General features: G+C 56.7%; 1 protein-coding gene across 1 annotated transcript; it reads right to left on the bottom strand.

Annotated features, from left to right (window-relative positions):
• Positions 1–1094: 1094 nt before the first annotated feature.
• TBATA (thymus, brain and testes associated) lies at positions 1095–12950 on the bottom strand. Its single transcript, XM_045842444.1, has 10 exons — positions 12907–12950; positions 11293–11525; positions 9197–9352; positions 8296–8375; positions 7770–7778; positions 6828–7001; positions 4857–4938; positions 3905–4049; positions 2257–2309; positions 1095–1213 (listed from the first exon to the last, which is right to left on the bottom strand). Exons 1-10 carry the CDS (start codon positions 12948–12950, stop codon positions 1095–1097), a joined length of 1095 nt encoding a protein of 364 aa, XP_045698400.1.
• Between the last annotated feature and the right edge of the window lie 293 nt (positions 12951–13243).

The following is a 13243-nucleotide window of genomic DNA, read 5'->3' as shown; positions in this document are numbered from 1 at the left end:
GTGGGGACTCTGGAACCAGACATGCTGGGTGTGGATCTGGGGTCTGCCATGTATTACGTACCTCGGACAACTTGTTTCACCTTTCTGAGCCTCAGTTTATTCATCTATAAAGCAGTAGTTACAATATTAATACTCCATCTCATAGAGCTTTTGGGAGACTCAAACAGAGGGCCACATACAAAGCACGTAGAACAGTTCACGCAGTGTTTGGGGACTAGAGTGAAGAAATGAAATGGAGTTGTTACCATCAAGCTGCTAAATTATGGAGAATAAGTAGGCTGAGCCATGAGGAAACAATTCTTCTTGTTTTAACTGATCCTGGGAACTTAAACTTTTGAACTTTCTGACCCTGTGTCAAAGCCTGGATGTGCCTCCAACCTGCAGGGAACCCGCGGGGCAGCCTCAGAGAGAGCACGTCCCGCTGCAGACCACCAGACACCTGACGGACACCACCCCAGCGGGTCCGGGGCTGCGGTGCAGGGCCAGGTGTGCTTTTCACTGCACAAACCCTCGGCTTTTCTCTCGCCGTCGGAACACTCTGGGCATTGCCTAGCTGTGTTTCCAGTTTGCAAACCCTAAGACCCTGGAGCAAATCTGTCATTTATATTTAGCCAAAGCCCCCTGACGTTTTGGGGTCAGGTAGCACTGTTCATCACTAGCTGTTACCAAAGTCCCCGCCTCAGTGCCTGGCAGGACTTCAGCAACTGGTGTCCATGGTTATCTGAAGGAGGCCTGCGGGTTCCTGACCTCTGCCCTAACCGCCCAGAGCCCTGTGTGCCTTGGTTCAAGGAGCAGCAGAGCTTTCGCAGGCCGCCCCAGACACGATTTGCTCTCCGCTCCCTGGATGGCAAAGGAACGAGGTCAGCCCCACGCGGGCAGTGGCATTCAGGAGTTCTCCGGGGGGTGGGGGCGGTTCCACGCAGCTCACCCCACTTTTGAGGAAGAAACAACCCAAGCACAGACCTGCTGCTGATAGGAGAGTGAACCGTCCTCTTAAAGGGAAGACCCTATTTTAATAGACTCTGTGTGATAGGAAAGCACGTATTGCTGCTGAGGTGGCGGAGGCGAAAACAAGTTCGAATTCCGGGCTGACTTTAGAGCTGGGCGGGCAGAGCAGGGCAGACTCCTTGGAACTCTGTCTTTGGCTTTGGCGCTTTCTCTTCTGTGTTCTGGCTTGAATGTATTCGCAGAACTTGTGCTTTCCCGATGTGCTCTGGGAGAAGGGGAGACATAGCGTGTGGGAGAGGGTTAGGAGGGGCCAGAGCCTTACCTGGGAGCTGCCCAGGAGACTTGGGGGGACCCCTGCCCCTGCAAGGCCCCGGGAAGATGTGCCAGAGCAGGGGGAGATGCTTGAGAGCCCGAGTCAACACTGCTCTGCTCTGGGCTCTGCCGGTGACGGGGAGAGCGGACTCTTCTCTGAGCCTCACTACCACCCTCTTCTTTCCACATCCAGGTAACACATATCTATGAAGTGCCTACTCTCTGCAGACACTCCGCCAGCCACTCAGGACCCTGTACAGTGTAGTGAGGGAGAATCTAGTGCATGGCAGGTACTGTCTCTTCTCCCCTTGAACACCCCCCTCCCTGCCGTGGTCTAAGACACCGGGTGACCACAGCAGCCTCCTCCCTCACCTCCTTCATTCCCTCCAGCCCCTGAGAGTCCATATTCCACACAGGAACCAGAGGGGTCCTGCCCGTGACCCTCCAGTGCACCCCGTGTCCTCTGCATGAGACCACATACCAGGTCCATCTGTCTCATCTCATTTCTTACCACCGTCCCCAACCCACAAGGCCCAGGTCACCCTGGTCTGCTCGCTCTGTCACCATCACCCCAGGAGGTAGGATTCCTGCTTGTCGGCTCTCCTCTGACCTGCTTCAGGCTGAACCCTTCCCGTGGTTCAGCTCAAGGAGCCCACTCCTCACCGTGCCAGGCCTTCTCACTGCCTCGCACGTCACCCTGCCTTACTTTCCTCGTGGCATGAGTGCCCCTCGGGCGTTTTTATTCGTTGCCTGCACGCCTCCCCCGAGTATGCAAGCTCCCTGACAGCAGGGACTTGTCTGAATTCTTCCCAAAGATCCCTAGAGCCTGGCACACAGGTACTAAGTAAGTTTCTGTTGAACAGATGAATGAGTGAATGGATGAGATGAACAGCTTCTTTGGGCAGAGACCCATCTCCAAGGAATCTTAAACCCCCCAAGGAATCCAGCCAGGGTGGGCCTCGGTGAGCCTCGGGGACCTGCCACGTGGAATCTTACCTGGCTTTTCGCTTTTTGGTAGAGCCGTAGTCTTCGACTTCTTCGGGGATTGGCTGTAACCAACACAAAGGAAAGAAGGTCAGTGAAGGCCAGGCCAGAGCGCATCCTGGCAGAGCGGCAGTATGGGCAGGGAGGCGAGGGAGGTTCTCCGGGAAGAGGTAGGAGCCAGTCGTCCCTGAGAACCAGCAAGTGTCTGTCCGTGGCTGGCACCACCCCAAGCGGGACCCTGACAACCGTGACTCCACTGCCTGCCGTGGCCACAGGGAACTAAGGCACTCCTGTCCCCCAGCGCTGCCCCAGGCGGGTCCTCTCTTGGTCTCTTGCCTCCTTGCAGACAGGAGCCTCCCCCTTAGTGGAGAAGATGAGAACCAGCTTCCCTGGTGAATTACTTCCAAGCACGAATAATGCTCTTATATTATCTCGTATTGGCTTTATGCTTCAGCAAGCCTTTTCATGCACCGGATGTAACCTGTCCTCCCTGCAACTATGGGAGAGGGGCTTGGGGAGGAGAAACTGAGGCTCAGACAGACAGGTGGCATCACCAAGGCCGCAGTGAGGCAAGCCTGCCTTGCTCCTCTGCCTCCTCTGGCCTTCTCACGTGGGAGAGAAAACCAAACGCAGTGCCCGTACCTTCAACAAATCTGAATGAGCACAAGCACCTGCCTATTCCTCCCCAAGCCCATCACGCTGCAGCCACCCCACAACCTAATATCCGCTAAGTGCACACATTCCTGATTCCATTCCTGACCCTCCGCTCCCCGCCCCCACCCCGGCCCGCCCCACCTTCCTTCATTCAAGTCCCATTCACCCAGCAGGGCTCTCCAAGCCATAGCAGAAATACCTGGGTGATTGTTAGAAATACACAATGGGTACCCCTGTGTACCCGCCTCCCACACCACCAGCTGTGTTAGACGCTCTAGGACTTGTCACTTTTAACCAGCTCTGCTGTGAACCTGAGCACAGCTGGGCATATAAAGCAGGCAAGCCAGCTCTTCTGCTGACCAGCCAGGTGGCTGTGGTCATTCGACTGTTTCTGAGCTTCAGTTTTCTCACCTGGAAAATGGAGGTGACAGGGCCTCCATGGGTGGCTGTATGGACTAGAACCGTGTAAAGCACCCAGCGACGGCAGGCAGCTATCACGGGCACTCAGTACTGCAGGCGCCCGTGCTGGCTTTCTGGCCCTCCTTGCCTGCTTTGAGAAGCCTCCCCTCACCTTTCTTTTACCCACGTGGGGTTAATCTCTTTCTCTCCAGCCATCCAGGGCCCTAAAACCAACATAAAGGCACCACTGCCTGCCTGTGTTAGCACTCCTTCTCCACCTGTATCTTCCCAAGAGCTTCGGGAGGGCTCGCTGTGGTTCTCCAGCCCTGTCTTGCTACAGCTGGTACAGGCCAGCTCCTCAGGCACCCCTACAGCCGGCAGCTCGGGTCAGGTCTGACAGACCGGGTCTTTGAGCAGCAGGAGCAGCCCTGGAGGGTCCCACGGGAAAGGCTCCCCTCCCCCTCCAGGACAGGCTCAGTCAGCCCAGGCTTCGGCCAGCGCCCGGCTCCCTGCTCTGGACCCCCCTAGCCTCGCCTGGGAGGACAGGTGCTGACTGTGAGGGAGCAGTTCTGGGACCAGAGGGGCAGGTGAGGGGTATGAAGCCCACCTGAATGATGGTTGTGGCCTTTCTTGGGGTGGTTCCTGGACCTCCTGGAGCTGGTTTAGGAGCTTTTCTGTCGGGATGGAGACGAGAAGCTGGGGAAGCAGCTGAGCCACTGCTGTCTGCAGGAGCCTCAAGGCCAAGTCTTTCTCTGTAAGCAGAGCCGGGGAGCAGAGTCCTCAGGGGCACGACCCCAGACTCCATTCTGTCCCTGGATGGGACATGCAGGAAGCAGGGCCTCTAGCCCTTCTGCCTGACCCTGGCCTGGGCAGCTTTCTCTAACCACCTCACGTTCTGCCCGTGGGGCCCCACGGGGAGGTCCTACTTCTCCCGGGCCCTGTGTGTGCCGTGTGCCCAGCCCTTCCACACCTCCTCATGTGCACCTTGCTCTTGGCCCACCTGCCCACCTCCCACCCTGACCCGACTGGGAAGCCCATAGGGGACCGGCCCCTCCTCCCGCTGCACTCTTCCCATCAGGAAGCCTTCCCAATCAGCTCTCGGTTCTCACCACTCCTCACCTTCCCACTTAGGCATAGCCTCCACCCCGTCCCAACATGTGCATGTATGCCCTTTCATGTGTTCACGTGCGTGTACATGTGTGTTATTATATGCTTGCGTTTGCATTTGTGTGCGTGCGCATTTTCCATGGCAGTGGGTGAGGGGGCTGAGTCTGCTAAGTCTGGTCTTTGGACTTCTCCCTCCCAGGTGCCGAGGCCTGCGGTCAGCGCAGAGGAGGGGTCCCCTCTGGGGAGCAGGGTCATGGACATCCTGCTGAGGAACGGGAGGAGGGAGCTGATGTCCAGCTGGACAGTTAGTTTGGGGCTCCAAAAAGGACTCGAGGCTCAGGCACAGAACCCTGGGGAGGGAGCACGGTGACATGTGAATGCTGCCGAACCAGCGGACAAGGCCCTCAGCATCCTCCACTCCGAGGACAACCTGGGATGGGGCTGAATCTCACCCTTGGGAGGAGCAAAGAGCAGCCAGAACTGGATAGCACTCAAGGAGTCTGTTTGCAGGATCTGACAAAGGAGCTCCAAGATCTGTGGGCGGGACAGACGTGGGTCAGTGCGCTGGATGGCCTGTTCCAGCCGGCAACGCGGGTGCCTGCCCCCTGAAGTGGGCTCTAGAGCCACATGCTTGGCTAAAGTGGTCCCCACGATGGTCCTTGCCTCCCGTCTGCATGGGACTTTGCACTCTACAGAGGGCTGGCTCTCCCAACAGCACTGAGGGGAGAGTCTTCAATTCCTCACTGAACAGGTAAGCAATCTGAGGCCTAGAGAGAGGAGGGTACCCAGCAGGGAGATGGGGGCAGAACTAACCCTCAGAATCAGATAGGTGGGCCCCTCATCTCTGAACCCTGCTTGGGCTGGTTGTACCCCAAGTCCCTCCCTGGGGAGGTGAAGTCAGAGCTGGACAGGCAGCTCCTCAGAGACGCACCGAGTCCCAAATGCCCGCATCCTTGGTGTGGGGATTTCAGGGACCCCAGGAGCCTCCCCACCCTGAAGTTCCCAAATTCAAAGTCTGGAGATGTTAGCAAAGAGGCGGGGTGATCCCAGTGGGGGTTGGCTGGCTTTGCAAGCTGCTTAGCTTGGGGCTCCTTCCTGCCACCGAGCAGGGTGCCCGCTTTGCTTGCGGCTGTGTCCTCAGCATCTGCCATCTTTGCTGCTTCAGGGCCCTTTCCCCCCTGCATCCTCCAGTGAAGGGTCATTGGGAAAAGATCCAGCTCTGTCTTGAAAGGGCTACGGGGGCTCCCTAGGACATGATGTTGATGGCGGGTCTGTCTGCGGTTGGCTGGAGTTTGAGCCCGCGATGGGAGATGGAGCACCTGGCGTCCTAGGAAAGGGGGTTCCTTCTTTCAGGAGAGCCCACTTGACCCAGTGGAGGTCAGAGGGGAACCTGGGCTTGCCTCACCCCCAGGCCTATGCCTGCTAGGGTGTCCACCCTTGCCCCCATGTACCCACCCTCTATGGTGACCCTGCCCCCACTCTGCCCCAGGGTCCTTCTCAGTTTCCCAGGCATCCGACTTACCTGCCCTGTGCACCCTCCCCAAGGAACCTGAGAACCTATTTCCAGGCAAGGTGGAGCCGCCCTATGGTGGAGAAAGTACTGTGTTCTAGTCCCAGCTCTGCTGCTTCCTCTGTGAGGACCTGGGCCACAAAATGTCACCTGGCAGAGCCTCAGCCTCCCCATCTGTGACATGAGGATCTGGGGCCCTGTCGGCTTCACTCACTTCATTGGGCTGTTTTGAATGCACTGGTCACAGGCAAGGTGCTAAGATTCTGGCTAATTGTCTGGCCTTTCCTGGAGAACATGTGTGCATTTTAACAGGGACTTTCAATACCTTAACCCACTGGAACGAGTCATGGACTCATCTTAGGCCTTGATGGGTGAACTTGAATGTGGGGAGGTGGGCTTTGTGCTTTGTCGTAGCACAGACCAGACGCCTCTCAGAGTGTGGGGCGACGAGGCTGGGGCCAGCCTTGCAGGCGGCAGGGTGCCACACACCGGGGGTGGTCTGAGGACACGCTGGGCAGGACCTTCGTCTCCACGCTCCTCACCCCACCACTGCAGCTCCCCTCGTTAACTTGCCCAGTGCCGAAGTGGGAACAGACCTCAGTGCTACCGTGTCCGTGCCCCCAGTTTGGCCCGATCCTGGGACTAAGGCCCCAAGCGGGGAAAGGACTTAGCAAAGAGGGAAAAGATTACACAGAAACCTGGAAGCAGCAGGGGACTGGGCTCCTGTCTCTCAGGTCTGGAGTTTTCGGGTCTTACAGTCTTGGGTACAAGTATCCCTGGGAGAGTTCACTCTTAGCAGTTTGTGAGAGTTCCAGCTGGGATCGCTGTAAGTCTGGGAGCGACACCACCCTGTTTTCGGTGGTCAGACTAGGGCCTCACTAGGGCCGCAGCCCCAGCCTTCCCAGGGTCTCACCAGCAGCTCCTGATCCTGCAGGACGAAGGTCTGGACTCCTCCGTCTCTGCTGGGAGTGTAGCTCCCTGGGCCCTGGCGGGAGTGGCGGCGGCTGAGCGCTCGGGTGGAAGCAGGGATGAGCCTCCCAGTCTCTGCTGAGTACTTCGCCCCCTGCTCCCTTTTAGGCTCCTCCTGCTGGAAGAAAAGTGGCCAGAGACTCCAGGGGTGGGGATATGGAATAGATAGACAGACAGACAGACAGACAGATAGGAGAGAGGGCAGAGGGGAAGAGAAGAGAACAGAGGGAGGCCGGGTCAGGTCTCCAGGGTGCCCATCACCTCCTCTCCTGGAACCTCAGCATCACAGCATCGCAGGGACCCAGGACGTGGAACAGGCCAGCCCCACCCTGTGCTACACCCCTCTCCCCAGCAGGGGCCCTTCCATGGTAGCTGAAGCTCTTCCTCCTGAAACTTCACTGAACACTGACCACCCACCTACTCTCTTCACCCCCTCGCCACCCACTGTGGTCCTTCCTCCCGGGCAGGCCCTCCCTGCTACCCCTGCCCCCAGCCCCCGTCAGATAATTAAAAATGGTATTCTGTGCTGAGGTCCCCACCACCTACCTTAATTCCTAGCTCAGCTGCCCCCAGGTCTGTCTCCCACAGCTGGGCATCCTGTCTTAGCCCTGAGAAACCCTCCTAAGCTGGGCCTGCGGGCACAAGGCCTGGGGCCTCTAGACTCAGGAACTCCAGTTCAGACTGGTAATATCTTTTTTTCCCATTTTAAAGACAAGAAAAACTGAGACCCAGATCTTTAGCTGAGTTGCCCCCAGAGCCACAGTGAGTTCGCTGCGGAGCAGAAATGAGAGTTCTGCTGCCCATCACAGGCGCAGGACGGGACTCACCCACAAAGGGCCAGGCCTGTCCTAGGACCAGTTCCTACTACCTTCAAGCTGCCTCCAACTTGTCTTTGCTGGTCAGCAAATAGCACCCATAAGGCTACTCCACTCCCGTTTGAAAACCTTCAGTGGCGCTCCACTCCTTATGAGATTAGGCACTACGCTAAGTTCAGGAATTAGAACAAGCTGCTCTTGCCCACATTCTAAGTTGGCCCTTCCCACCTTCTCCCCTATTGCCCTGCACTTCAGCCCCCTGCTCTCTAAAGATGCCCTGTGTTTTCCAGCTTCTGAGCTTCTGTGCTGTGTGCCTCTATGAGGATGCCCCCGCCCACTTCTGAACTAGGAATCCTTCCTGCGTTTCTCCCCACTGCCCCCCTCCCACCCCCCATATGTTTCTCTGCTCCTCTGAGCCCTCACTGTGGCCACCTCCCACAGGCTGGTATTTGTCGGCCCTCCTCCCAGTGCGAACAGCAGCGCTCAGCCATCACTTGCTCCTCTGCTGATCAGGTTGGCCAGACTGGGCGGGGTTTCCTTACAAAGGGCTGGGCCCCTTGCATCTCCTCCCAAACAGCTCCTTTGCTCTGCACCCACCTCTTTGTTCTTCAGCTCATTCTCCTTGCTGAATGTGACCACCTGGGAAGCCAGGTCCTTCAACTCCTTCTTCCAGGCCTCTGGGGGAAGGGGACAAGATCCTGGCAAATGTTGCCCTCCCAGTGGCATCAGGTGTTGGGGGGCTGTAGGTGGAAGAGCATCTTCTCCTCCCAGTTGCCCACTTGCATCTTAAGGGAAGGGGAGGTGGCGCCCTTGGAGGAAGGATTAGGAAGCGCATTGTCCGTGGGTAGGAGGGGCTGTAGAGGGGCTGTGGTTATCCTAGCCAGTGGGAGCTGCTGGAGAGCATTTGACTATTTATGCTAAGATACAAGTGATTTAATTTAGCTTTGTCCCTTTTAGGAAACCAAAGCCAAGATTGAGATTTAGTTGATATGGAGTGCCAGTTACTAAAATATTGGACTACTGGAGAGGGTGGTATGGAGCACTGACCAAGCCATCCAAACCTCTCTGCCTGCAGGCTGCCTCAGCTCCTCCCGCAGGACCCCTCCCTGTGACCGAAAGGGCGGAGCCTGGCAGAGCAGAGGCCTTGGGCTCCCTGCAGCCGTGCCACCAATGGCTGACCATTCCTATGGCTGGTGCCTGAATCCAAGCACCAAATCTTTCCAATATCGTTCCTGTTTGTAGCTGTCACATGATTGTTGCCCAAATCTGCTTGTCCTCTGCCTGTGATTACTCCTCAAACACCTCAGATCCAAGCAAGGGCACATTTCTGAGGACTTGAGGGGTGGGGGGAATAATGCAGATGCAGATGCCAAAGGAAATGAGGGAAAGATGGGGTACCTGATGGATCCTACTTTTTTCTCAGGCACCTATGCAAGTGGGACAGCCCTTGGAGACAGGCATAACCCCAAGGTAGAGGGTCTGTGGCCCAAGTACCCACCAGAAAAAAGCTGAGGGTCCCGATTGGACCGCGGGTCTCCAACGGGGGCAGGGACAGTGGGCATCTTCATCAGGTAGTGGGACAAGAGTGAGGCTTGAGGCAAGGGAGACCAAGAGGACTTGTCCCGGACGACACACACGGGCCTCCCGGTGAGATCTGTGAAGGGATGGAGGCTGCAGGAGGGTGGGCCTGAGTGGCCTCCAAGGGCCCCAGCAGGCTGGGCAGGGAGGGCGCTGGCCCCACTTCTTCCAGGGCCCACAGCCCATAGATCAATCGTTAGGGCCTGGAGGGCCTGTGCAACCCCCCAGACCTGACCCCCAGCACTTAGAACAGACAGCCGAGTGATGCACTCAAGGTCACGCAGCAAGTCAGGCTTCCCAAGACCCTGGTTCTGAGGTCCGTTTGGCTATGACAGGTGTGAGCACACAGAGGTAAACAGCCCGACACGGGACACATGGGAGTGGAGGCAATAAGCCACAGTCTCTGACGAGAGGGACCTGGGCTCAAACCACAGAAAGTGAGATTTAGCTAAAGCCTCTGGATAAAACCCTTTGCCATCTGTCAGCCCGTGCAGGCTTGACACCAGCAGCCTGGAGGTAGTGGCAAGCAGCCTATACCTGCGGACCCTTCAGCCTACGGTCTGTGTGATGTCGTGTTGCTGCTAGGTAGTTAAGCTTTGAGGGCTGGCCTCATCAGGACAGAATGAATGCTTACTGTCTCCTTCCTGAAACACTTTCCTTTCAGGCTCCTCACTCTCCTGGCTTGTCCTAGCTTGCCAGCCACTTCTCATCTCCTTGGTTGCTTACTCCTCCTCTCAGCCCCTTAGCCTTGGGGTCCCTGGGGCTCAGCCCCCAGGTTATCCACATAGTCTCCCGGACAGTCCCATCCAGGCGTGCCCCTCCAACCACCATTCATACTTGACTCGTTCTCGTGTCTGCACCTCTCCCCTGAACTCCAGACCTCCTATGTGTCTCCACCTGGTTGTCTAAAAGACATCTCACATTCTGACCTCTAAGGTCCCAGACCAAACTCCTGACTCCTCCCCCATACTCCACAGCCCCTTCTGAAGTCATCTTTGTCCCAATCAATGCAGCTCTGGTTTTCCAGTTGCTTGGGCCTGAAACCTGAGAGTCAACATTGACTCCTCTCTCCCTCTCACACTATTTTTAATCAATCAGCAGATCTCGTTGGCTTTACCTTCAGTGTATCTCTAGAGCGGGGCCACTGACTCTCCCACTACGACCTCCCTGGTTCGAGCCACCACCTGACAGAGGCCAACAGGTCACTTCTGACACTGCTTTGCTCTCAACTTTCCGTGGCTCTCATCTGACTCAGTGACATGGCTCAGCAATGGCTACAGTGGCCTCCAGGGCCACACGATCCGGATCCCCATGGCCTCTCTGCTGCATCTCCTTCTCCTCCTCCTTACTCTGCGCCAGCCACATTTGCCTCCTTGCTGTCCCTCCAATAGAGGCAGGAGGCTTGTCTCAGGGCCCTCGTACTCGCTCTTCCCTCCGCCCAGGACATTGCACCCCAACCCCAACGTCCACATGGTGGATTCATGCCCTCTCTTCTTTTAGTTCTTTGCTCAAAAGTCATGCCATTGGTTAGCTCTCCCCCTCTACAGCCTTGGCGCTCACCATGCTCTGATGCTGGGTCTGTTTCCCGTCCTCCTCACCACCCCACCCCAAGAGTTAGCTCCTGAGGGCAGGGACTGTCTTGTTCATTGTCATGTTCCCAGGGTCTAAGAAAGTGCCTGACTCATATGTGGTTCACACTCAGTAGAATGGGTGGAATGACCTGTGTTGGCAAACAGAGTGCAGCTCTGAGGCAGAACATGCACCCTGTTCTCCGATGTGTGGGAGAATCGGCAATAAGGGAAACTCTGCAGGGCCATGTGGTCTGCCCTTGGAGCCTGCCCCTCAAGTTAAGTCTTTACTTGGCCAAGTGCTTGCAAGTGGCCCAGCAGCTCTGTGAGTCTGGCCAAGTCCCCATTCTCTCTGGGCCTCAGCCTAGAAATAGGGCCTGGGTCCACCCTTTCCAGGATTTAAAAGTCCCCACCACCGGCGGCCAGGCCCTGGCCAGCCCGGCCCTACCTGGGATGTGGGTCACGCGCTGTGGGTGGGGGTGATGCCGGGAGAAGAAGGAGTGGTGGCTGAGGTGGCCGAAGCGGTAGGTGCCAAGGGCTTGGGGCTTGGGGGTCCTCAATGCCTCTTGGATCACCTTGAAATCCACGATCCCTGGGACCAGCGGTTCTTTCTGTGGCTTGTCGGTCTCGTGGCTTCTTGGACTGTGCTCTGTCTTCTCAGCCTTCAGCTCAGCCCTTGGACTGAAGAAGAAGGCCAAGAAGAAGCTAATGAAGCCTCCAGGCAGCACTGCCTGCCCAGACTCAGGGTTCAGGGATTGAACAGAGTCCATTCCAGAGATACTCTGAAATGTGGTTTCCAGGATTTCTCTACAACATCCCTCCCCCACCTGCCTCCCACCTGAGCTCAAAATTGGGCCTCCTAGGGGATCCCTTCCCAACTAAGATAATCCCCAGTCCCAGAGAGGTTTCTGTCTTCCTAAGGTGCCTTGGCAGAAAGCTAGGATCTGTCTGAGAGAACTCAGATAGAATTCCCCAGGACCCCAGTTTCCTTGCAGGAACCACCTCTCTAGCCAGAAAGAGGAGCTATAGACCCACCTACTCATCCAAATACCTGGACTGGAGCAAAGGCACATTATATATTTTTCCAGAGCCAGAGGGCTGACCCCAGCAAGGCTTTCTCCCCAAGCCAGACTATTGGCAGCCCAAGAGAAGCCAGTTGTAGGCTGTCATTCCTTCCCCCCAGGCCCCCCGACCCGCTCCCCCCCCCCCACCACTTGCCATCAGGGGCAGTTCTAGCCCAGACTCAGAACTGGGGGCCAAAGCAGGCCCCAAGGTCAGACTACACTAGCAAGTTCTTTTCCTGTGGGAGCCCCTCCCAGGAGATGCCGAGCTGATGGGGCAGCTCTCAGGGTTGCGACGCTGTAGGGAAGCTTCAAGCTCTTGCTTCGCTTCACTGGAGACAAGCCATCTCAGGTTCTCTGTCCTCCACCCTGCACCCTTCCCCTCTCCTGAGCACGCTGCGTCTCTCCCTGGAGGAGGAGGTCAAAGTGTGTGCAGCCAGGGTCTGAAGGTGGGCTGCTCTCCGCCTGGTGCCTGGTGGGACCACCTGCCTGCTCGCTGTCTGCTTTCCCTTCCCCCAGTGGCCCCGGCTGGAGGGAGTCCTTCTGGAGTGTAGATGGACTCTGGATATGCTAAGCAGGGTGTTCTGCCTCAGGACCCTCTAAGGATTTTGCTGACCAGGCCCCTGAGTTTTCTGTTCCATCCTTGATTTGCTCCTAAGGGATCTGGGAGTTAAAGAAATAAAGCAAACCTTTCCTGAAAGTTACATTAGCTGGCATCCCCTAACCCCCAACTAACAAAGTCACCCCTTGAAAATCCCTGGAATTCCTGTGCTCAGTGCTCCTGGCCCCTACCACCATACCCTCTCCCCACACAGAGAGGGGTCCCACCTGGGACCTAAGGTACCTCAGGCCTGAGAACCCATTTGGGACCCAGCTGATAGCAGTGGAAGGTGAGGAGGGATTACCTCCCTGGGACCCTCCTCAGTCTGTTGAGTTCCCCTGAGGCCACTTTTGTCCCCACCACCTCCTCAGGTCAGCAGGGTAGGCGTTTGGGGCCTCACCTGAGTGGGTGCTCAGCCAATTGGGTTGTCACCTCTGCAGCCATTGTATGGTTTCTATTAGTATCAAGATCAGTGCGCTTAACACTAGTGCTAAAGATGGGTATCAGGAGCTCTCACAGACTGGCAGCGAGGGTGTGCACTGGAACAGACACTTTGGGAGAAAAAGATTGGCAATATCTCATAAAACTGAACATCGGCATACCACATCACTCAGCAGGTCCTCTCCTGGGGAAATGCCCGCGCGCAGCTCTTACAGATACCCGGATGGGGGTGTTTGTAAGACTGTTCAAACTAACGTGGATCAGACTAGGAAATACCTGAGGACAACCCAAGTGTC

Source organism: Phyllostomus hastatus, unplaced genomic scaffold (assembly GCF_019186645.2).
Source record: "Phyllostomus hastatus isolate PE091 unplaced genomic scaffold, TTU_PhHast_1.1 phas_contig_38, whole genome shotgun sequence".
Lineage (NCBI taxonomy): Eukaryota > Metazoa > Chordata > Mammalia > Chiroptera > Phyllostomidae > Phyllostomus > Phyllostomus hastatus.
The sequence above is the reverse complement of the archived record's forward strand: the minus strand, read 5'-3'. Positions and strand labels throughout refer to the sequence as shown.

What these genes read in the sequence shown, in the direction of transcription:
- TBATA (XM_045842444.1), bottom strand. Translation starts at nt 12,950, where the DNA reads ATGGCTGCAGAGGTGACAACCCAATTGGCTGAGCACCCACTCAG. An exon ending in TGCAGGATCAGGAGCTGCTG is followed by an intron (nt 4,939 to 6,827) that starts GTGAGACCCTGG and finishes TCCCGCCCACAG; the next exon opens with ATCTTGGAGCTCCTTTGTCA. An exon ending in GCTCTTTGCTCCTCCCAAGG is followed by an intron (nt 4,050 to 4,856) that starts GTGAGATTCAGC and finishes CTCTGCTTACAG; the next exon opens with AGAAAGACTTGGCCTTGAGG.